This window comes from Vigna angularis, chromosome 7 (genome assembly GCF_016808095.1).
Source record: "Vigna angularis cultivar LongXiaoDou No.4 chromosome 7, ASM1680809v1, whole genome shotgun sequence".
Classification (NCBI taxonomy): domain Eukaryota; kingdom Viridiplantae; phylum Streptophyta; class Magnoliopsida; order Fabales; family Fabaceae; genus Vigna; species Vigna angularis.
Window position 1 is genome coordinate 6036062 of NC_068976.1, and position 14885 is coordinate 6050946.

General features: G+C 41.3%; 1 protein-coding gene across 7 annotated transcripts in view; it reads right to left on the reverse strand.

Annotated features, from left to right (window-relative positions):
• LOC108338408 (sister chromatid cohesion protein PDS5 homolog B) overlaps window positions 1-14885 on the reverse strand; it is a 43308-nt gene that overhangs the window by 8874 nt on the left and 19549 nt on the right. For all 7 annotated transcript variants that reach the window (XR_008250492.1, XR_008250493.1, XM_017575270.2 and 4 more), the window contains 4 exons: window positions 13143-13280; window positions 12940-13017; window positions 5034-5176; window positions 4279-4396 (listed from right to left, as the gene is read on the reverse strand). Coding sequence is in view for 5 of the 7 variants with exons in the window: in XM_017575270.2 (XP_017430759.1) it covers window positions 4279-4396; window positions 5034-5176; window positions 12940-13017; window positions 13143-13280 (477 nt within the window). In the remaining 2 variants the exon portion in view is untranslated. The remainder of the gene's footprint in view (window positions 1-4278; window positions 4397-5033; window positions 5177-12939; window positions 13018-13142; window positions 13281-14885) is intronic.

Here is a 14885-nt window from a genome sequence, read left to right on the forward strand (position 1 = left end):
GCACAAGCCCCGCTTGCTCCACGTCTCGAGCTCTCTCCATCGCGGTTAACAAATCGCGTGGATCGTGAGGCCTGATGAGATCCCTGAGTCCTTCGTGTAATCCCGCAAAAAAATACCCAAGTTGTTCTTCCGTCACTCTCGTTGCCTGAGCCACTAAAATTTCAAATTCCTGCACATATTCCTCCACCATCCCTTTCTGCCGCACCGCCGCCAACTTTTCAAAGATTGTTCCCCGATGCCTCCCTCCAAACCTTATGACCATTGCTTCCGTCAACATCGCCCAGGTTGGGTTCTTGACTTTCTTCTGCCAGAAGCGGAACCAGTAATTCGCTCCCCCTTCCAAGCATATATAAACTAATTTCATCTTTTGTTTCTCCGTCATGTTCTGCAATTCGAAAAACTTCTCCGCCCTAGCGATCCACCCCATGGGATCGGTGCCCTTAAAAGTGGGCAATTCCACTCTTTTCATCCAGCTTCTCTGAACGTCATCGCGCTCTTCCTCCGGTTCATCTTCCGATTCCTCCTCATCTCCCTCTCGACCTCCATTAACGGAACTGCGATTGCCCTCAGAACTCCTCCCTTGGTTCCCTCCTCGTCTCCCAAGGACGTGACCCACGTCTCGAGCCATCCCTCGCATCTCAGCTCGGAATTCCTCCATCGTTGCTTCCATGGCATCGAACCTTCCCTCCAAGGCACTCACCTTGCTCTCCATCTCGTCTCTTCTTCGATTGTGTTCCGGCAGGTTGGACCAAATGTTAGGCTTCTTTAATCAAGAAGTCAATAACATGTATGACTCACACAGATCAGACCCACACACAACGAATAACCTCGTCTTATTCAATGAATTCAAGAATACAATTGTATCGAAAACACCCAAGGAAGCCCAAATCTCCCTCCACTGGACTAAGTTCTAGTAACTCAACAAACAAAGAAAATACAGAATGCCTCCCGCCCTTTACAACTAACTCTTTATTTATACTCCCCTGTTCCTCTAACTAACTCCTAACTGAACTCTCTGCTTCCCGCCTTTATTCTTTCTCACATATAATTTTAATCCTCTATCAATGTGGGCATAAGTCTTGAAACTTACATCAGAAATGTGTCATACTTCGGTTGAGTTCAAGCATGGAAACAAGTATAAGAAAGGAGTTACATATTTATACTTGTTAACAATGTGATTGTGTATGTTGAATATAGTGAAAATTATATATTAGATTAATCTCCCTTGTGTTAAATACACACATAGAATTCTCTATTTATAATAGAAGAAATATGGGCTAAGCCCAAAATACAAATGAGAAATAATAACAAACTAACTAAAAGATAAAAGATATAATATATCTAACACTCCCCCTCAAGCTGGAGCATACAAATTGTATGAACTAAGCTTGGAATAGATGAACTCAGTGTTGAGCTAGATGATTTGTCTTCAAGAGTGTGAGGCAAACATAGATGGACTAACAACAGCTTGTGAAACTTCAACTTCAAGAGTGGATGAAGGAGAGCAGTGGTGGACAATGACAAACTGTAAGGACTGATTCCCAATCAATGATGGATGAGTGACGGGATCAACAGTAGTAGCTGAAAGCTAAGAGCTACAAAACTGCAGGGACTACACTAAATCCTCATCAATGATGGATGGGTGACGGGATCAACAGTAGTAGCTGAAATCTACAAAACTGCAGGGACTACACCGATATTTATGTGACTTGCAGTGTCTTGAAAACGTACTCCCCCTTAGTGTGAAGGGCGGAAATATCACAGTTGTTGGACCACTAAAACAAAACAAAATATTAAGCTACAATGCTGAAACAAAGGCATCAAAGATCCAAAGACATGTTGGAGATCCAAAATTCTTTGCTGGACAACTCCCAAGTGGTGATACTTAGCAGTGTATCACAAGAAGATCGGGCTAACTCTAGCCCAAGAAGAACTGACGCAGTTGCGTCTGTCTGAGGCGGTAGCGACTACAGCGGCGGTTGACTGCTATAAAACTATAGGGACTAAATTGCCATCAATGACTGATGGGGTCTGTACTGGCTGGAAGCGACAAAACTACAGGGACTGCCATCACTAACTGACGAGGTGATGGGGGCCTACAGTTGTTGGAAGCATACGGCGCCTGGACAACGGCATACGATGCCGAACAGCGGCAAACAGTGCCGAACAGCGGCAAACAGTGCCGAACAGCGGAAGACAGTGCCGAACAGCGGAAGACGGCGCCTGGACAGCGGAAGATGGCGCGGACAGCGGCAGACGGCGCGGACGGCGGCAAACAGTGGCTGGACAGCGACAAACAGTGGCTGTACAGCGAAAAACGGTGCCTGGACCATCAACGGCGGTTACGAAGACAGACGAAGATGGCAGCAATGGCTGCTCTGAGGTCTGAACAGAGAGAGGGAGGTCCGGCGAGAGCTATGGAGGTGTCGTGGTGAAACTCCGACACCGGGAAGGCGGCGCGTGCAGAACACGCGCCAGAGATCTGACGGAAAGAGGAGGCGCGTGAAGAGAAGTCTGGTCTTGTCTCCGGCGGGGTTGGCCGTCGCTCGAGGAGACGCTTCAGATCTACTGGTCACCGGTTGAAACTGTGACGGCGGCCGGCGACCGGCGACAGACTGGCCGGAAAGAAGCGCTGCGTGGCGGCGCGTGACTGAGAACTGACTCTCGAAACCGGCGTGGTTGGCCGTCGCACGAAGAGACGGTCCAGATCCCCAGGTCACCGGCTAAAACTGCGGTGATGGCCGGCGGTGACCGGCGGCGGCGGCGGCAACGGTGGTTGGCCGCGGAAAGTTGCGGCGACAGCGATAGCAGCGACGGCAGCAGAAAGCGGCGATGGTCGACGACAGAGGCGACTGGCTGCACTGAGAAGAAGAGAAAATGGACTGCCGACTGAAACTGTAGGGGCTGCCGGCGGCCATGGCGGCCGGCCGCCGGCAGATAGCAGAGACCACTAGAAGAGGATCAGAGAACCTGCTCTGATACCATGTTGAATATAGTGAAAATTATATATTAGATTAATCTCCCTTGTGTTAAATACACACATAGGGTTCTCTATTTATAATAGAAGAAATATGGGCTAAGCCCAAAATACAAATGAGAAATAATAACAAACTAACTAAAAGATAAAAGATATAATATATCTAACAGTGTAAATAAGGAAATTTTCTATAATACACATTTTGGGATTACGTCTTATAATAGAGTTACTCTTGTATCTCACCCCGTATTCAAATTTTCTCAAGGGATCAACTCCCCAGCATTTTCACTATAAGTCTTGACAAGGTCCCCAAATTGGATATGTTAGTAAAGGGCAAGGAGCATAAGATATCTTTTTTAGCTTGAATGAGAGTGTTGAGATTACATAGAGGTTTGAGAAGATAGTACTTTTCCTATCCTTATTTTCTTGTTTACATTTGGTTTTCTTGTTTTCCTAATTAATGCACAAACTTAGCAAGTAATTTAGCCCTCGTGTATATGTACAAGTGTTCTAACCATTCAATAATGCACAAGAAACAATTATTCTTCCCACCTCAAAAATATGATTCAACAAGTCCACCTATACACGTTTGACTTTAAACTATTCAGTACTCATTGGAGCAAGCCCAATTTCATGAAAGAATAAAACAAACTATAATTTCCAACTCTTAAGACAAAGAAGCTATTATTATAGCAATAGATTAATAGAATACCAATATAATTTAGGCCAATGTTATTAACATCTTGAAAGGTATTGTGTGCTTTGTAATAATTTAATGTTACCATATGATAGGCCCATGGAGAATATTTCAGGCTTAGGAGAGCAGAATAAAAGTCAAGAGAATAGGCCCAAAATATGGAGGGTCTGTGTGTGGAAATATAGGCAGGGAGGAAAGAATGTTGACGTGGCAAGAGAGAGAAGGAAATGTGAGTGGGGGTGTGCAATTCTGTTATAGGGGGCCGTTAAGGAGTGGAAAAAAGGGAGGAGAATATCAGGTTGTTTGTGAGCAGAGAGATTCACCCTCTATAGGAGCATTGCTCTGGGGTAGAAGACATACTGTCTTTCTGCATTTCACCTATATAGTATCAATACAATTTTATACAGTTTCATATTATAATTTTTCTGATTCTCTATTATTGCCTATATCTCTGGATTGTGTGTGCTGGTCTGCAACACTATATCTTATTTTGGTATTTTAGAAACTAAACAATTTTTTAATAATGTTATCATAAACTTTAAAATTTCATATACTTTCTCCACCAACTGAATTATTTCACATGTAGACAGTTCAATATACATACCTTTGCAATCGATATACAACACTGAAAAGTCTGAGGAGTAATATGTAAATCCCACTTCCTAGCAAGACGAAGGATTGCTTTTGCGGCAGCTAATCTAATATGAGCCTTATCATTCTCACTACATGTAGTAAAAACAACAAAAATTTATAAGCAAGCTTAACACATAAATTTAACACTTCAATGTAGAGAGAGAGAGAGAGAGAGAGAGAAATGACAAAAATAATCAAGAACATAACTTAATTAGTCACTATTCACTACAAGACTTCAAAAGGTCTTCTAGATTTTGCAAAACAACAATAATCCACTACTAATTGATCTAACATACAATTTCGAAGTTGATTATTATGAAATCCTTAGTATGTGAATCTTATTCTACATGAACCAGCTTAACTGTACTAGATTTTAGGATTCTAAAAGATATAATATCGATATTATTAAACAAGAGGGGAACATAATATGAGGTTGGATAAACACAAAAAGCAAGCCAAGAATAATACCAAAATTTATTTGGTACAACAGCATAAAAGTTCAAGCCTACGACTTTCTCAAGCTACACAAAGCTCTGGCCGTTATGACTTTCTATATTTGTAAGTAAACAAATTGAAAACAAGAAAGTCTCAGTGATGCTAGCATATGTTTTATAAAAAGGTAATTGAAACCAAAAAAACATTGGCCTTCAGAAAATGAAGAAGAAAGCATTGTACCCAAAGGTAGTGCATACAAAAGATTGGCCTACAGAAATATAGAAGCTATACCAGGAGCTAGCAGTTGTATTTACAAAATAACCACTTTCTCGTAGCATTTTTGACAAAATCTCCAACAATCCATTAATATTAAGCTCAACATGACTTCCTTCATAATGCAAAGAAATCTTCACCAGAGTTTTCAGCCAATAAATCTGCAAAATCAAGGTCATGAAACTAAACAAATTACCCTGCCATCATGGAATGTGTTAAAAATCATATTTTTTATGTAAATAGTGATTCTTTGAAACATTGTATAACTATTTTTTTTTGGAATTCAGAGTACTTTAATTATTCTCTCATCATAAATAACTATGGATATGTTAGGTTCCTAATTTGGGAACCTAACCAAGAACTCTCTTTCTCACCAAAAGACACAAGAAAGATAGGAAAAACTGAATATTATTCATAGAAAGAATGTTCTGTACAACTGAATACAGAAGCTTAACCCTCTTCAACGGTCAATACCTGTCAACAAAGATCTCTCCAAAAGTTCCTTCTAACTATCCAAACAATCTATTTATACAGTTCCTCTACCTTCTATCCTAATCTCATTTCCCATTATATCCTTATATCCCCAAAAACCCTATATCCTAACATTACACCCCGCTTCAGAACAACCTTGTCCTCAAGGTTGGAAACGAAAAACTTGATCTCTTGGCTCCTCTTTATAATCTTGTTATTCTAGGAAGGGAACCCACTGATTATGCCCTCCAATTCAAATCAGGAGGCTTGGGTGGTGGTCGAGATGAAATACAGAATTTATGGGATGCCCTCCAATTCCAGTCAGGAAGCTTGGGTGGTGGTCGAGATGAGATACAGACTTTATAGGACCCGTTTCGTGTCTGCATTATTTCCTTGAAAGCGAGGAGCTTCTTATCCTTCCCTATAAAATAACTTCTTCTACCGTTGGGGTCTCTTCTTCCTATCTTTATACCATTCGGCTTTCTTCTCCCCATCTTTATACCGTTCGGTTTGCTTTCCCACGCTTTTCGACCGTTCGGTTTTCTTCTCCCTGTCTTTATACCGCTCGGCCTGCTTTCCCATGCTTTTCTACCGTTCGGTTTTCTTCTTCCTATCTTTATACAACTTGACTTGCTTTCCCATGCTTCTCTACCTTTCGGTTCCTCCCCCCTGATTTCAACCGTTCGGCTATCGTTCCTGTGAGAAATAGAGAAGATTGGGAGAAAATATCCCTTGTGTTTTTGACTACACATAGGGTAGTTTATTTATATTGTAAGATATGGGCCAATGCCCTTAATACAGAATAGACTAAGCCCAAATAACAGAAACACACATCTTAACATCTAACACTCCCCCTCAAGCTGGAGCATATAAATCATATGTTCCAAGCTTGTTACAAAGATAATCAACTCTAGGTCCTCGTAAGGACTTAGTGAATATGTCTGCCAACTGGTTGCTTGAGTTAACAAACTCAGTCTTGAAATGACAATCAACTTCAATGTGTTTGGTTCTCTCATGGAAGACAGGGTTAGAGCTAATATGGAGAGCAGCTTGATTATCACATATAAGTATCATGTGAGTGACATCTCCAAATTTCAATTCACTAAGCAATTGTTTAAGCCACACAAGCTCGCAAGTAGCTGATGCCATAGCTCTATATTCTGCTTCTCCACTCGACCTTGCCACAACACTTTGCTTCTTACTTTTCCAAGATATCAAGTTGCTACCAATAGAGACACAATATCAAGAAGTAGACCTCCTATCAGAAGGGGAACCAACCCAATCAGCATCTGAATAGCAAACGATTTTTGTATCGTTGTTAGGGCCATATAGCAAACCTTTTCCAGGTGATCTTTTAATATACTTCAGTATACGAAAACCTGCATCCCAATGGTCTTCACATGGGGAGTTTAGAAATTGACTCACCACACTAACTGCGAAGGAAATGTCAGGACGCGTAACAGTAAGATGGTTTAATTTACCAACTAGTCTTCTGTACCGTTCAGGATCTGAGAAAGGCTCCCCCTGATTTGGGAGGAGTTTGATGTTAGGGTCCATAGGTGTCTCAACAGATTTACAGTTCATTAACCCTGTTTCCTCTAAGATGTCTAACGCATACTTCCTCTGAGATATGACAATACCATCATTGGATTGTGCTACTTCAATACCCAAAAAGTACCGGAGTTTGCCAAGATCTTTGGTTTGAAAATGATGACAAAGGTGTTGTTTCATCTGAGAGATGCCAAGATAGTCGCTTCCTGTGAGAACAATATCATCGACATACACTATTAAGTAGATACATCCAGCACTCGAGTGGCGATAGAACACTGAATGATCCGCTTCACTGCGAGACATACCAAATTGTTGAACAACACAACTGAATTTACCAAACCAGGCCCGAGGAGACTGTTTTAGGCCATATAAGGATTTGCAAAGACGACATACCAATCCAGATGACTCCCCCTGAGCAACAAAGCCAGGCGGTTGCTCCATATAAATTTCTTCCTGCAAATCACCATTGAGGAAAGCATTTTTGACATCAAGTTGGTAAAGAGGCCATTGTCGAAGAGCGGCCATGGCAATGAATAGGCGAACAGAGGTCATTTTTGCCACTGGAGAAAAAGTATCACCATAATCCAAACCAAAAATCTGTGTGTAGCCTTTGGCAACCAGTCGAGCTTTCAGACGATCAATGGTGCCATCAGGACCAACCTTGATAGCATACACCCACCTGCAACCAACAACAGACTTTCCAGATGGTAATTGGACAAGCTCCCAAGTTCCACTTTCCTGTAAAGCACTTAATTCATCCATCATAGCTTGACGCCAACCAGGATGAGTTAAGGCATCACCCACAGATTTGGGAATTGACACAGAAGAAATGGATGAGAGACAAGTATAAAAAGATGGAGATAATCTGTGGTAATTAAGAACAGTATAATGGGGGGAAGGGTTACGGGTAGAGCGTATACCTTTACGGAGGGCAATAGGCAAGTCAGACTCAGTTGCTGGAGCCGGAGGAGACACATGAGGCGGCCCCGGAAGTGAGTCATGAGGGAGACAATTACGGCGACTATAAACTTGAAGGGGTGGAGGTGAAGGATGATCCTGTGGTGAATGAGAGTCTAAAGAAGGAGGAGACAAAATGGGTGGAGCATCACTAGGAGGATCACAGATAAGAGGAATATCAACAGTAACAGGGAGAGGTACAAAACTAGAAGATAGATGTGAAAAGTAAAAAGAAGACTCATCAAAAGTGACATCAGCAGAGATAAAATGATGATTGAGGGAAGGGGAAAAACACTTATAGCCCTTTTGTGACCGTGGAAATCCTAAGAAGACACATTTGGGAGACCTAGGAGATAACTTATCAAGACCAGGACTAAAATCATGAACAAAACATGTAGACCCAAAAACTCGAAGAGGTAATGGATGTAGAGGGTCTTGAGGAAATAAGATAGAATGAGGGATTTTGTTATCTAGGACAGAAGATGGCATGCGGTTGATAAGATAGCATGCTGTGAGAACTGCATCACCCGAAAAACGTGAGGGTACTTGACCATGAATCAGAAGTGTACGAGTTGTTTCAATAAGGTGTCTATTCTTGCGCTCAGCCACCCCATTTTGTTGAGGGGTATAAGCACATGAGGTTTGGTGAAGAATGCCATGAGAAGCCATAAACTGTTTAAACGGTTGAGAAAGGTATTCACGGCCATTATCACTACGTAAATTTCGAATAGACACCCCAAACTGTGTTTTTATTTCATTGAAAAAAGATTGGAAAATAGAAAACAACTCAGAACGATTCTTCATTAAAAACAACCAAGTACATCTGGAATAGTCATCAATAAAGGTAACAAAATACTGAAAACCTAAAATGGACTTAACACGACTAGGTCCCCAAATGTCAGAATGAACCAATGAAAAGGGGGACGACGCCCGTTGTGAGACACTACGAGGAAAGGAACTACGAGTATGCTTCCCTAACTGACAAGACTCACACGACAAACTTGATAATGTGGACAACCGCGGGACAAGTTGTTGTAGTTTGGCAAGACTAGGATGACCGAACTGAGCATGAAGAAGGGATGGTGACTCCATGACTACGCCAACATGTGGAGAAGGGCGGAAATGATAAAGGCCATGAGACTCACATCCTGTGCCAATCATGTGTTTCGAACTCCGGTCCTGCAACCAAACAGAATCTTTAGTAAAGGAAATAACACAATTAAGAGTACGAGTTAAACGACTAATGGAAGCAACGACCACAGATCCAGACAGAGGGCGAGGAGGTGATCACGGCAGTGCTGATCGGCGGCGGAAAGCTCCGGCAACGCGCCGGCACGCGCGGCGGCAGCGGTGAATCGTGCGGCGGCGCGTGGAGGCGCGTGGGTGGTCCGTTCGCCGCGATCTTCGTACCACGGTGGTCGCCCGGCCGAGGCGATTCCGATGGTGTGGTCGCCGGTCGATTCTGGAACTCCGGCGGCGGGTGCGGCGAATGACAGCGGCAGTGATGGGTGCCGGAGACCGTGGAGTTGACTGGAACTATTCCTGTGCTCTAGATACCAAGTGAGAAATAGAGAAGATTGGGAGAAAATATCCCTTGTGTTTTTTACTAGACATAGGGTAGTTTATTTATATTGTAAGATATGGGCCAATGCCCTTAATACAGAATAGACTAAGCCCAAATAACAGAAACACACATCTTAACATCTAACAGTTCCCTTCAACTGTTCGGGCTCCAATAACCTCTTCTACTGTTCGGCTCAATTCTCACTATCTTTATACCGTTCGGCTCTCTTCCCACTATATTTATACCGTTCGGCTCTTTATCTATCAAACCGTGCAGCTTCATCGCTTTTGGCTGAATAGGGCCTCCAGCCGAGAGAGTGGACAACTCCGTCTGCTTCAGGTCTAATTCTATTTCGGACCGCTCGGCAACCTCACCTGGGATATTGCGCTTGACCTCGGACCACTCGACAACCCTCGATCGGCCTGTGTTATTGCGATCGGCCTCGCACTGTGTCCACTGATCGCTCGTTCGTCCCCAAGACGACTGGTCTTCTATGTCCTCGGACCGCTCGGCAACTCTCGATCGGCTTGAGTTATAGCGATCGGCCTCGGACTGTGTCCACTGACCGCTCGTTCGTCCCCAAGTCGACTGGTCTTCTATTTCGTCTGACCGCTCGGCAACTCTCGATCGGCCTGTGTTATAGCGATCAGCCTCGCTCTATTCGGCTAATCCCGATCAGTCTGGTCTACAGCACTTGGCCTCGTACCGCTCGGTAACCGCTTCTCGCGTTCGTCCCCCAGATGACTCGTCTTCTATCCCGCTCCCTTTCCTTACCTTTTCGCCTCCCTGCACGTACTCTTCCCCCGTCCCCATCTGTTTCGATGCCGCCAAACACTCAACAATGGTTCCAAACCTTATCACCAGGGCTTCCTTCAAGCCATCCCAGGAACGATTCTTGGCTTTCTCCTTCCAGGCTCTGAACCAGTAGCCCGCGCTGCCCTCCATGCTTATGTCCGCGAACCGCACTTTCTCCTCCTCCGCTACTCCTTGAAGCTCGAAAACCCTCTCCGCCCTATTGATCCAGTTTAACGGGTCCAGCCCTTCGAAAGCGGTTAATTCAACCCTTTTCCGCCATTGATTCTGCACCTCCTGGTGATCGCCACCGTGATTGTGGGTTTGGGTCCCACCGTAATCGCCACCCACTCTCCCTCCAATATCCTCCTCGCACCGTCGCTGGTTCCCTTTGACGGAAGCCTGTCGCTGGTTCCCGTTTACGGAAGCCTGACTTCCACCTGATTGTTCGTCGTTGTTGTGAGCCCGCACCCCCATCATCCTCATTATTTCTTGCAAATCTTGGCGTATTGCAGCATAATTTTGGCGTATTGCAGCATAATCTTGGCGTATTGCTGCATAATCTGGTCGTAGCTCCCATGTCTGCGCCTTCATTCTATCAACCGCAATTTCCTTCACCCGCACACGATTCCGGCGGCGTCTCAATCCGGCAGGTTGGACCAATTGTTAGGTTCCTAATTTGGGAACCTAATCAAGAACTCTCTTTCTCACCAAAAGACACAAGAAAGATAGGAAAAACTGAATATTATTCATAGAAATAATGTTCTGTACAACTGAATACAGAGGCTTAACCCTCTTCACAGGTCAATACCTGTCAACAAAGATCTCTCTAAAAGTCCCTTCTAACTATCCAAACAATCTATTTATACAGTTCCTCTACCTTCTATCCTAATCTCATTTCCCATTATATCCTTATATCCCCAAAAACCCTATATCCTAACAGGATATGAGATTATGTCCACAATTGAGTAAACTCTTTATGATATTAGAACTAAGTATCCAAGATCCAAGAGAACCATAAAGTGTTGATTGAGAGAAAAGAGGCAACAACTATTCATGTTACAAGTACAAACAAAAAGAGTCAATAGTATTTGATTGAGTTTTCAGCAATGGAAAGTTATCCACCAGGGGATCAAGTTTATCAAGATAGGTATACAAACCCATATTAGATTTGTAAACATCACAACAGTAACCAAACTATAAAGATGATGGACATATGAGAAAAACATGATATTAAAATTGAAGGCCAAGGGATATAGAAAACCAAAGAATAAGATGTGTCAAAGTGTTGCAAACAAACTCAATCCTTGGTGTCAATATTTGAAACAAGGGTGATAAGGTGATCGACAAGCTTTGGTTGTGGAACCACATCAAGACAGCAACTTTCCAAGTATGGTAAGAGATTCTACAACGACTAAAGATACTATCAAATTATTGTATATAGGTAAATGCAAACTTCATCTAGTTTTTTAAGATTGATCTGGGCTTAAAGTTTAATTTCTAAGATGGTATTAGACTTATCATGTTACCAGCCACCTCACCACCTGCAAATATATAGTCTCTTGCTGGAGATGTTGAGTCATCAACATAAGGAGGTGTATTAGAGATCATACATAGACTAGAGTTGTGGACAAATTATGCTATAAATAGAATGCAAATTTCACCTTATAAACCAACTTCGTAAGGTTAAGTTAAGCCTAAACCTACACGTAATAAGATGGTAACCAAATCTATCCTAACAAGATTTGTTGGATCTATAGTGTCATCTATTATGGACTTACTAACCCACATACAATGTCAACAAAAATCAAAGATGGTGAAAATTGCGGGAGTTTTACCTTGCCACCAGAACATGACAGTGGCAATGCGAGTTTTTCATGATGGCCCATTGAAGTGACTTTTGGTCTCCGAATGGCATCACAAAACAGACATGGAAAAAGTTGCAAAGTGGCAGCACGACACCCATTTGAAATGAAGGAGTTGCAGCAGGCACTCATGGAAAACAAAAGAGAAGAAGCCTCAGGTCCACATGACCCAAGGCAGTGAAACCCTAATCTTCTCTCTAATTTTCCCAGCAGAAGGCAGCCCAAATGTTATATTTTTTTAAAGAAAATGAGTAGGCCCATACAACCAAACATTACACCAAAATATTGACCTAGATCACCCAACCCAAAATGAACCAACAACTTCCTCTGTTATTATGCAATTCTGCTGACTGCAAGTCCATCCACCCTACCATTGAACCAACAGCCTCCTTCGTTATGTTTTGTTGTTTTCAAGTTTTGAACTTGAAATTTCTGTTTTCTAATTTGACTTTATTGTTATTTGAATTTATAGAAATGATTACATTATTAATTACTTTTGACTTTCATTAACTTTTCCTTACAATTATATTTTTGGATTTCTTTAAATATCTATATGTATATGTTGTATTTTTTATATTATAAGTATAAATTGTATTTTTTTCATATTATGTATATGTATATATTTATAAAAGAAACATGGCATACAACAGATTGGAAAAAATATTTATGTATTGTCACATGAGAACTTTGTAATCAAAAGCAGTATCTGATTCCTCGTACTAACCTTTAACTGACAAAATTCGCTACATTGAGCAGTATCATAAAAGGATGTCGCATAATGACCATCATCCAAATGCTCCATCTAATAAAAATATGCAACTTAATCCATGAACAATTCAAACAGATAATATATTTTTCCAGAATATCAACAGTGCTCTGGCAGAATAAATTAAACAAGTGAGACAATTTATTATTAAATTCAAGTACTTGAATGATCTTCTGGAATATATATGACGTGATCTCTTCAACTTGAGTTTCAAAATTGGAAACATATTGTGTAATGCATCCCAGAGATTGCAAAATAGTAGGGACATTCCGCTCCCTATATAAGGAATCAATTAGCTCCTGGGCACATACAGAAAAAAACAGAAAAAGGGATAATGTTAATTGTCAGTGCTAAGAAGCAAATCACCTACTAGTAACAAATAGCTTTAAGTTATTACTGTCAATAGACAGATTGAAATATGCTCATGGAGCGGTCTGAGCTTTAACAAATCAACCAACAAGCAAATAGGTTTGTATGGTAACAGGGGTAGCTTCAGTTCGCTAGTAGCCAGTAGCCATAAGATGGAAACAAAGTATTACTCAACTCCGAACCTAAAGCTTTTACAACAATCAAATCAAAGTTCAAGCATGGGTGACTATAGACAAGGGCTTTTAGACAAACACTAGGACAATTTTGCTCATTTTAAAAGGGGTGAAGAGCTGTTATAATGTTAAAGACACTTCACTCGAGGACATTTCACTTCCTAACGTAGCACTGCTCTTAAATGTCAACATCATGGCAGCTTTTACTCTACAACACTTCACTCAATGACACCTCACTCATCTTTCTCACTGCTCATAACCCTCCCTAGGTATCCCTTTCCGAGACATCAACAACCAGCTTAGCTACTATTTGATAAGCACCCAAGCACTTGGGGAACCAACCCTCAAAAGCAGCTATTAAGAGTGTTATCGAAAATATCAAAGATCCCAAAAATCCTTTCTAAAGTTATAACAGAAAACATAATGGGTTATAATATAAGATAATGCACATCAATAATTTAAATTTTTTTACAGAAATATAATTGTAATGCAAAATTAACGAAATACTAAATTATTATGTGCCCTAGAATTAATTATATTTGTAACAAGAGTGTTAGATGGAATGGGCTTAGGCCCGTCTTTTTATATCTTCTTATTTATAAATGTATAACGCTATAAGCTCAATACACATTCGAGATTCAGCCTATGCCTTTCTCTATTTTATTTCAACATATAGCAATCAACCTCACTAGCAATTCCCTTGTAGTTTACTGTGTTTAGTATTGCAAATTGGGCTTTAAATCAGACAACAAAAGATCCAGCTCAAAGTCCAGCATCTTTTTTGGCACTAGCTTCATTTCTTCGTGGTCCAAAAACTCAATGTCAATAACACAACAAAGCACTAAAATTGAGTTTCGAAGTCTTATTGCCACCACAGCTAAAGCCTTGTAGATTAAAACATAACTTAAACTGACAATTACACCACCTACTGTCTATTGAAAAAACATGAGCAAATTAGCTATCCGTCATAACCAACCTTCCATGCCTGCATCAAGCACACAGAGTTAGAAGCTTTCTTCCTTGGAGCGAAGGTCATCAATAAAAGCTTTAGGGTTCTTGTTAAAATAGAGAACACATAGACATTGGACTGAGTATTGTGTTTGAAAATACCATGGATGAGTTTGTATAAATTCGATAATTTACCATGCACAAATAGAGGATATTTTGTTTTCTCTAGAATAAAAGTTACATGACTATGATAAAAAGTAAAATATATTATTTTCGTTCTCTACACTCCATTGCCCTGCGGTATAGTTAAGACATTTACAATTTGTCACTAGAGTTGACAAAGTTGCTGCAATATCTTCTTATTTAGTCTTGTCATTAATGAAATGACAATCAACCTCGATATATTTGGTCCTC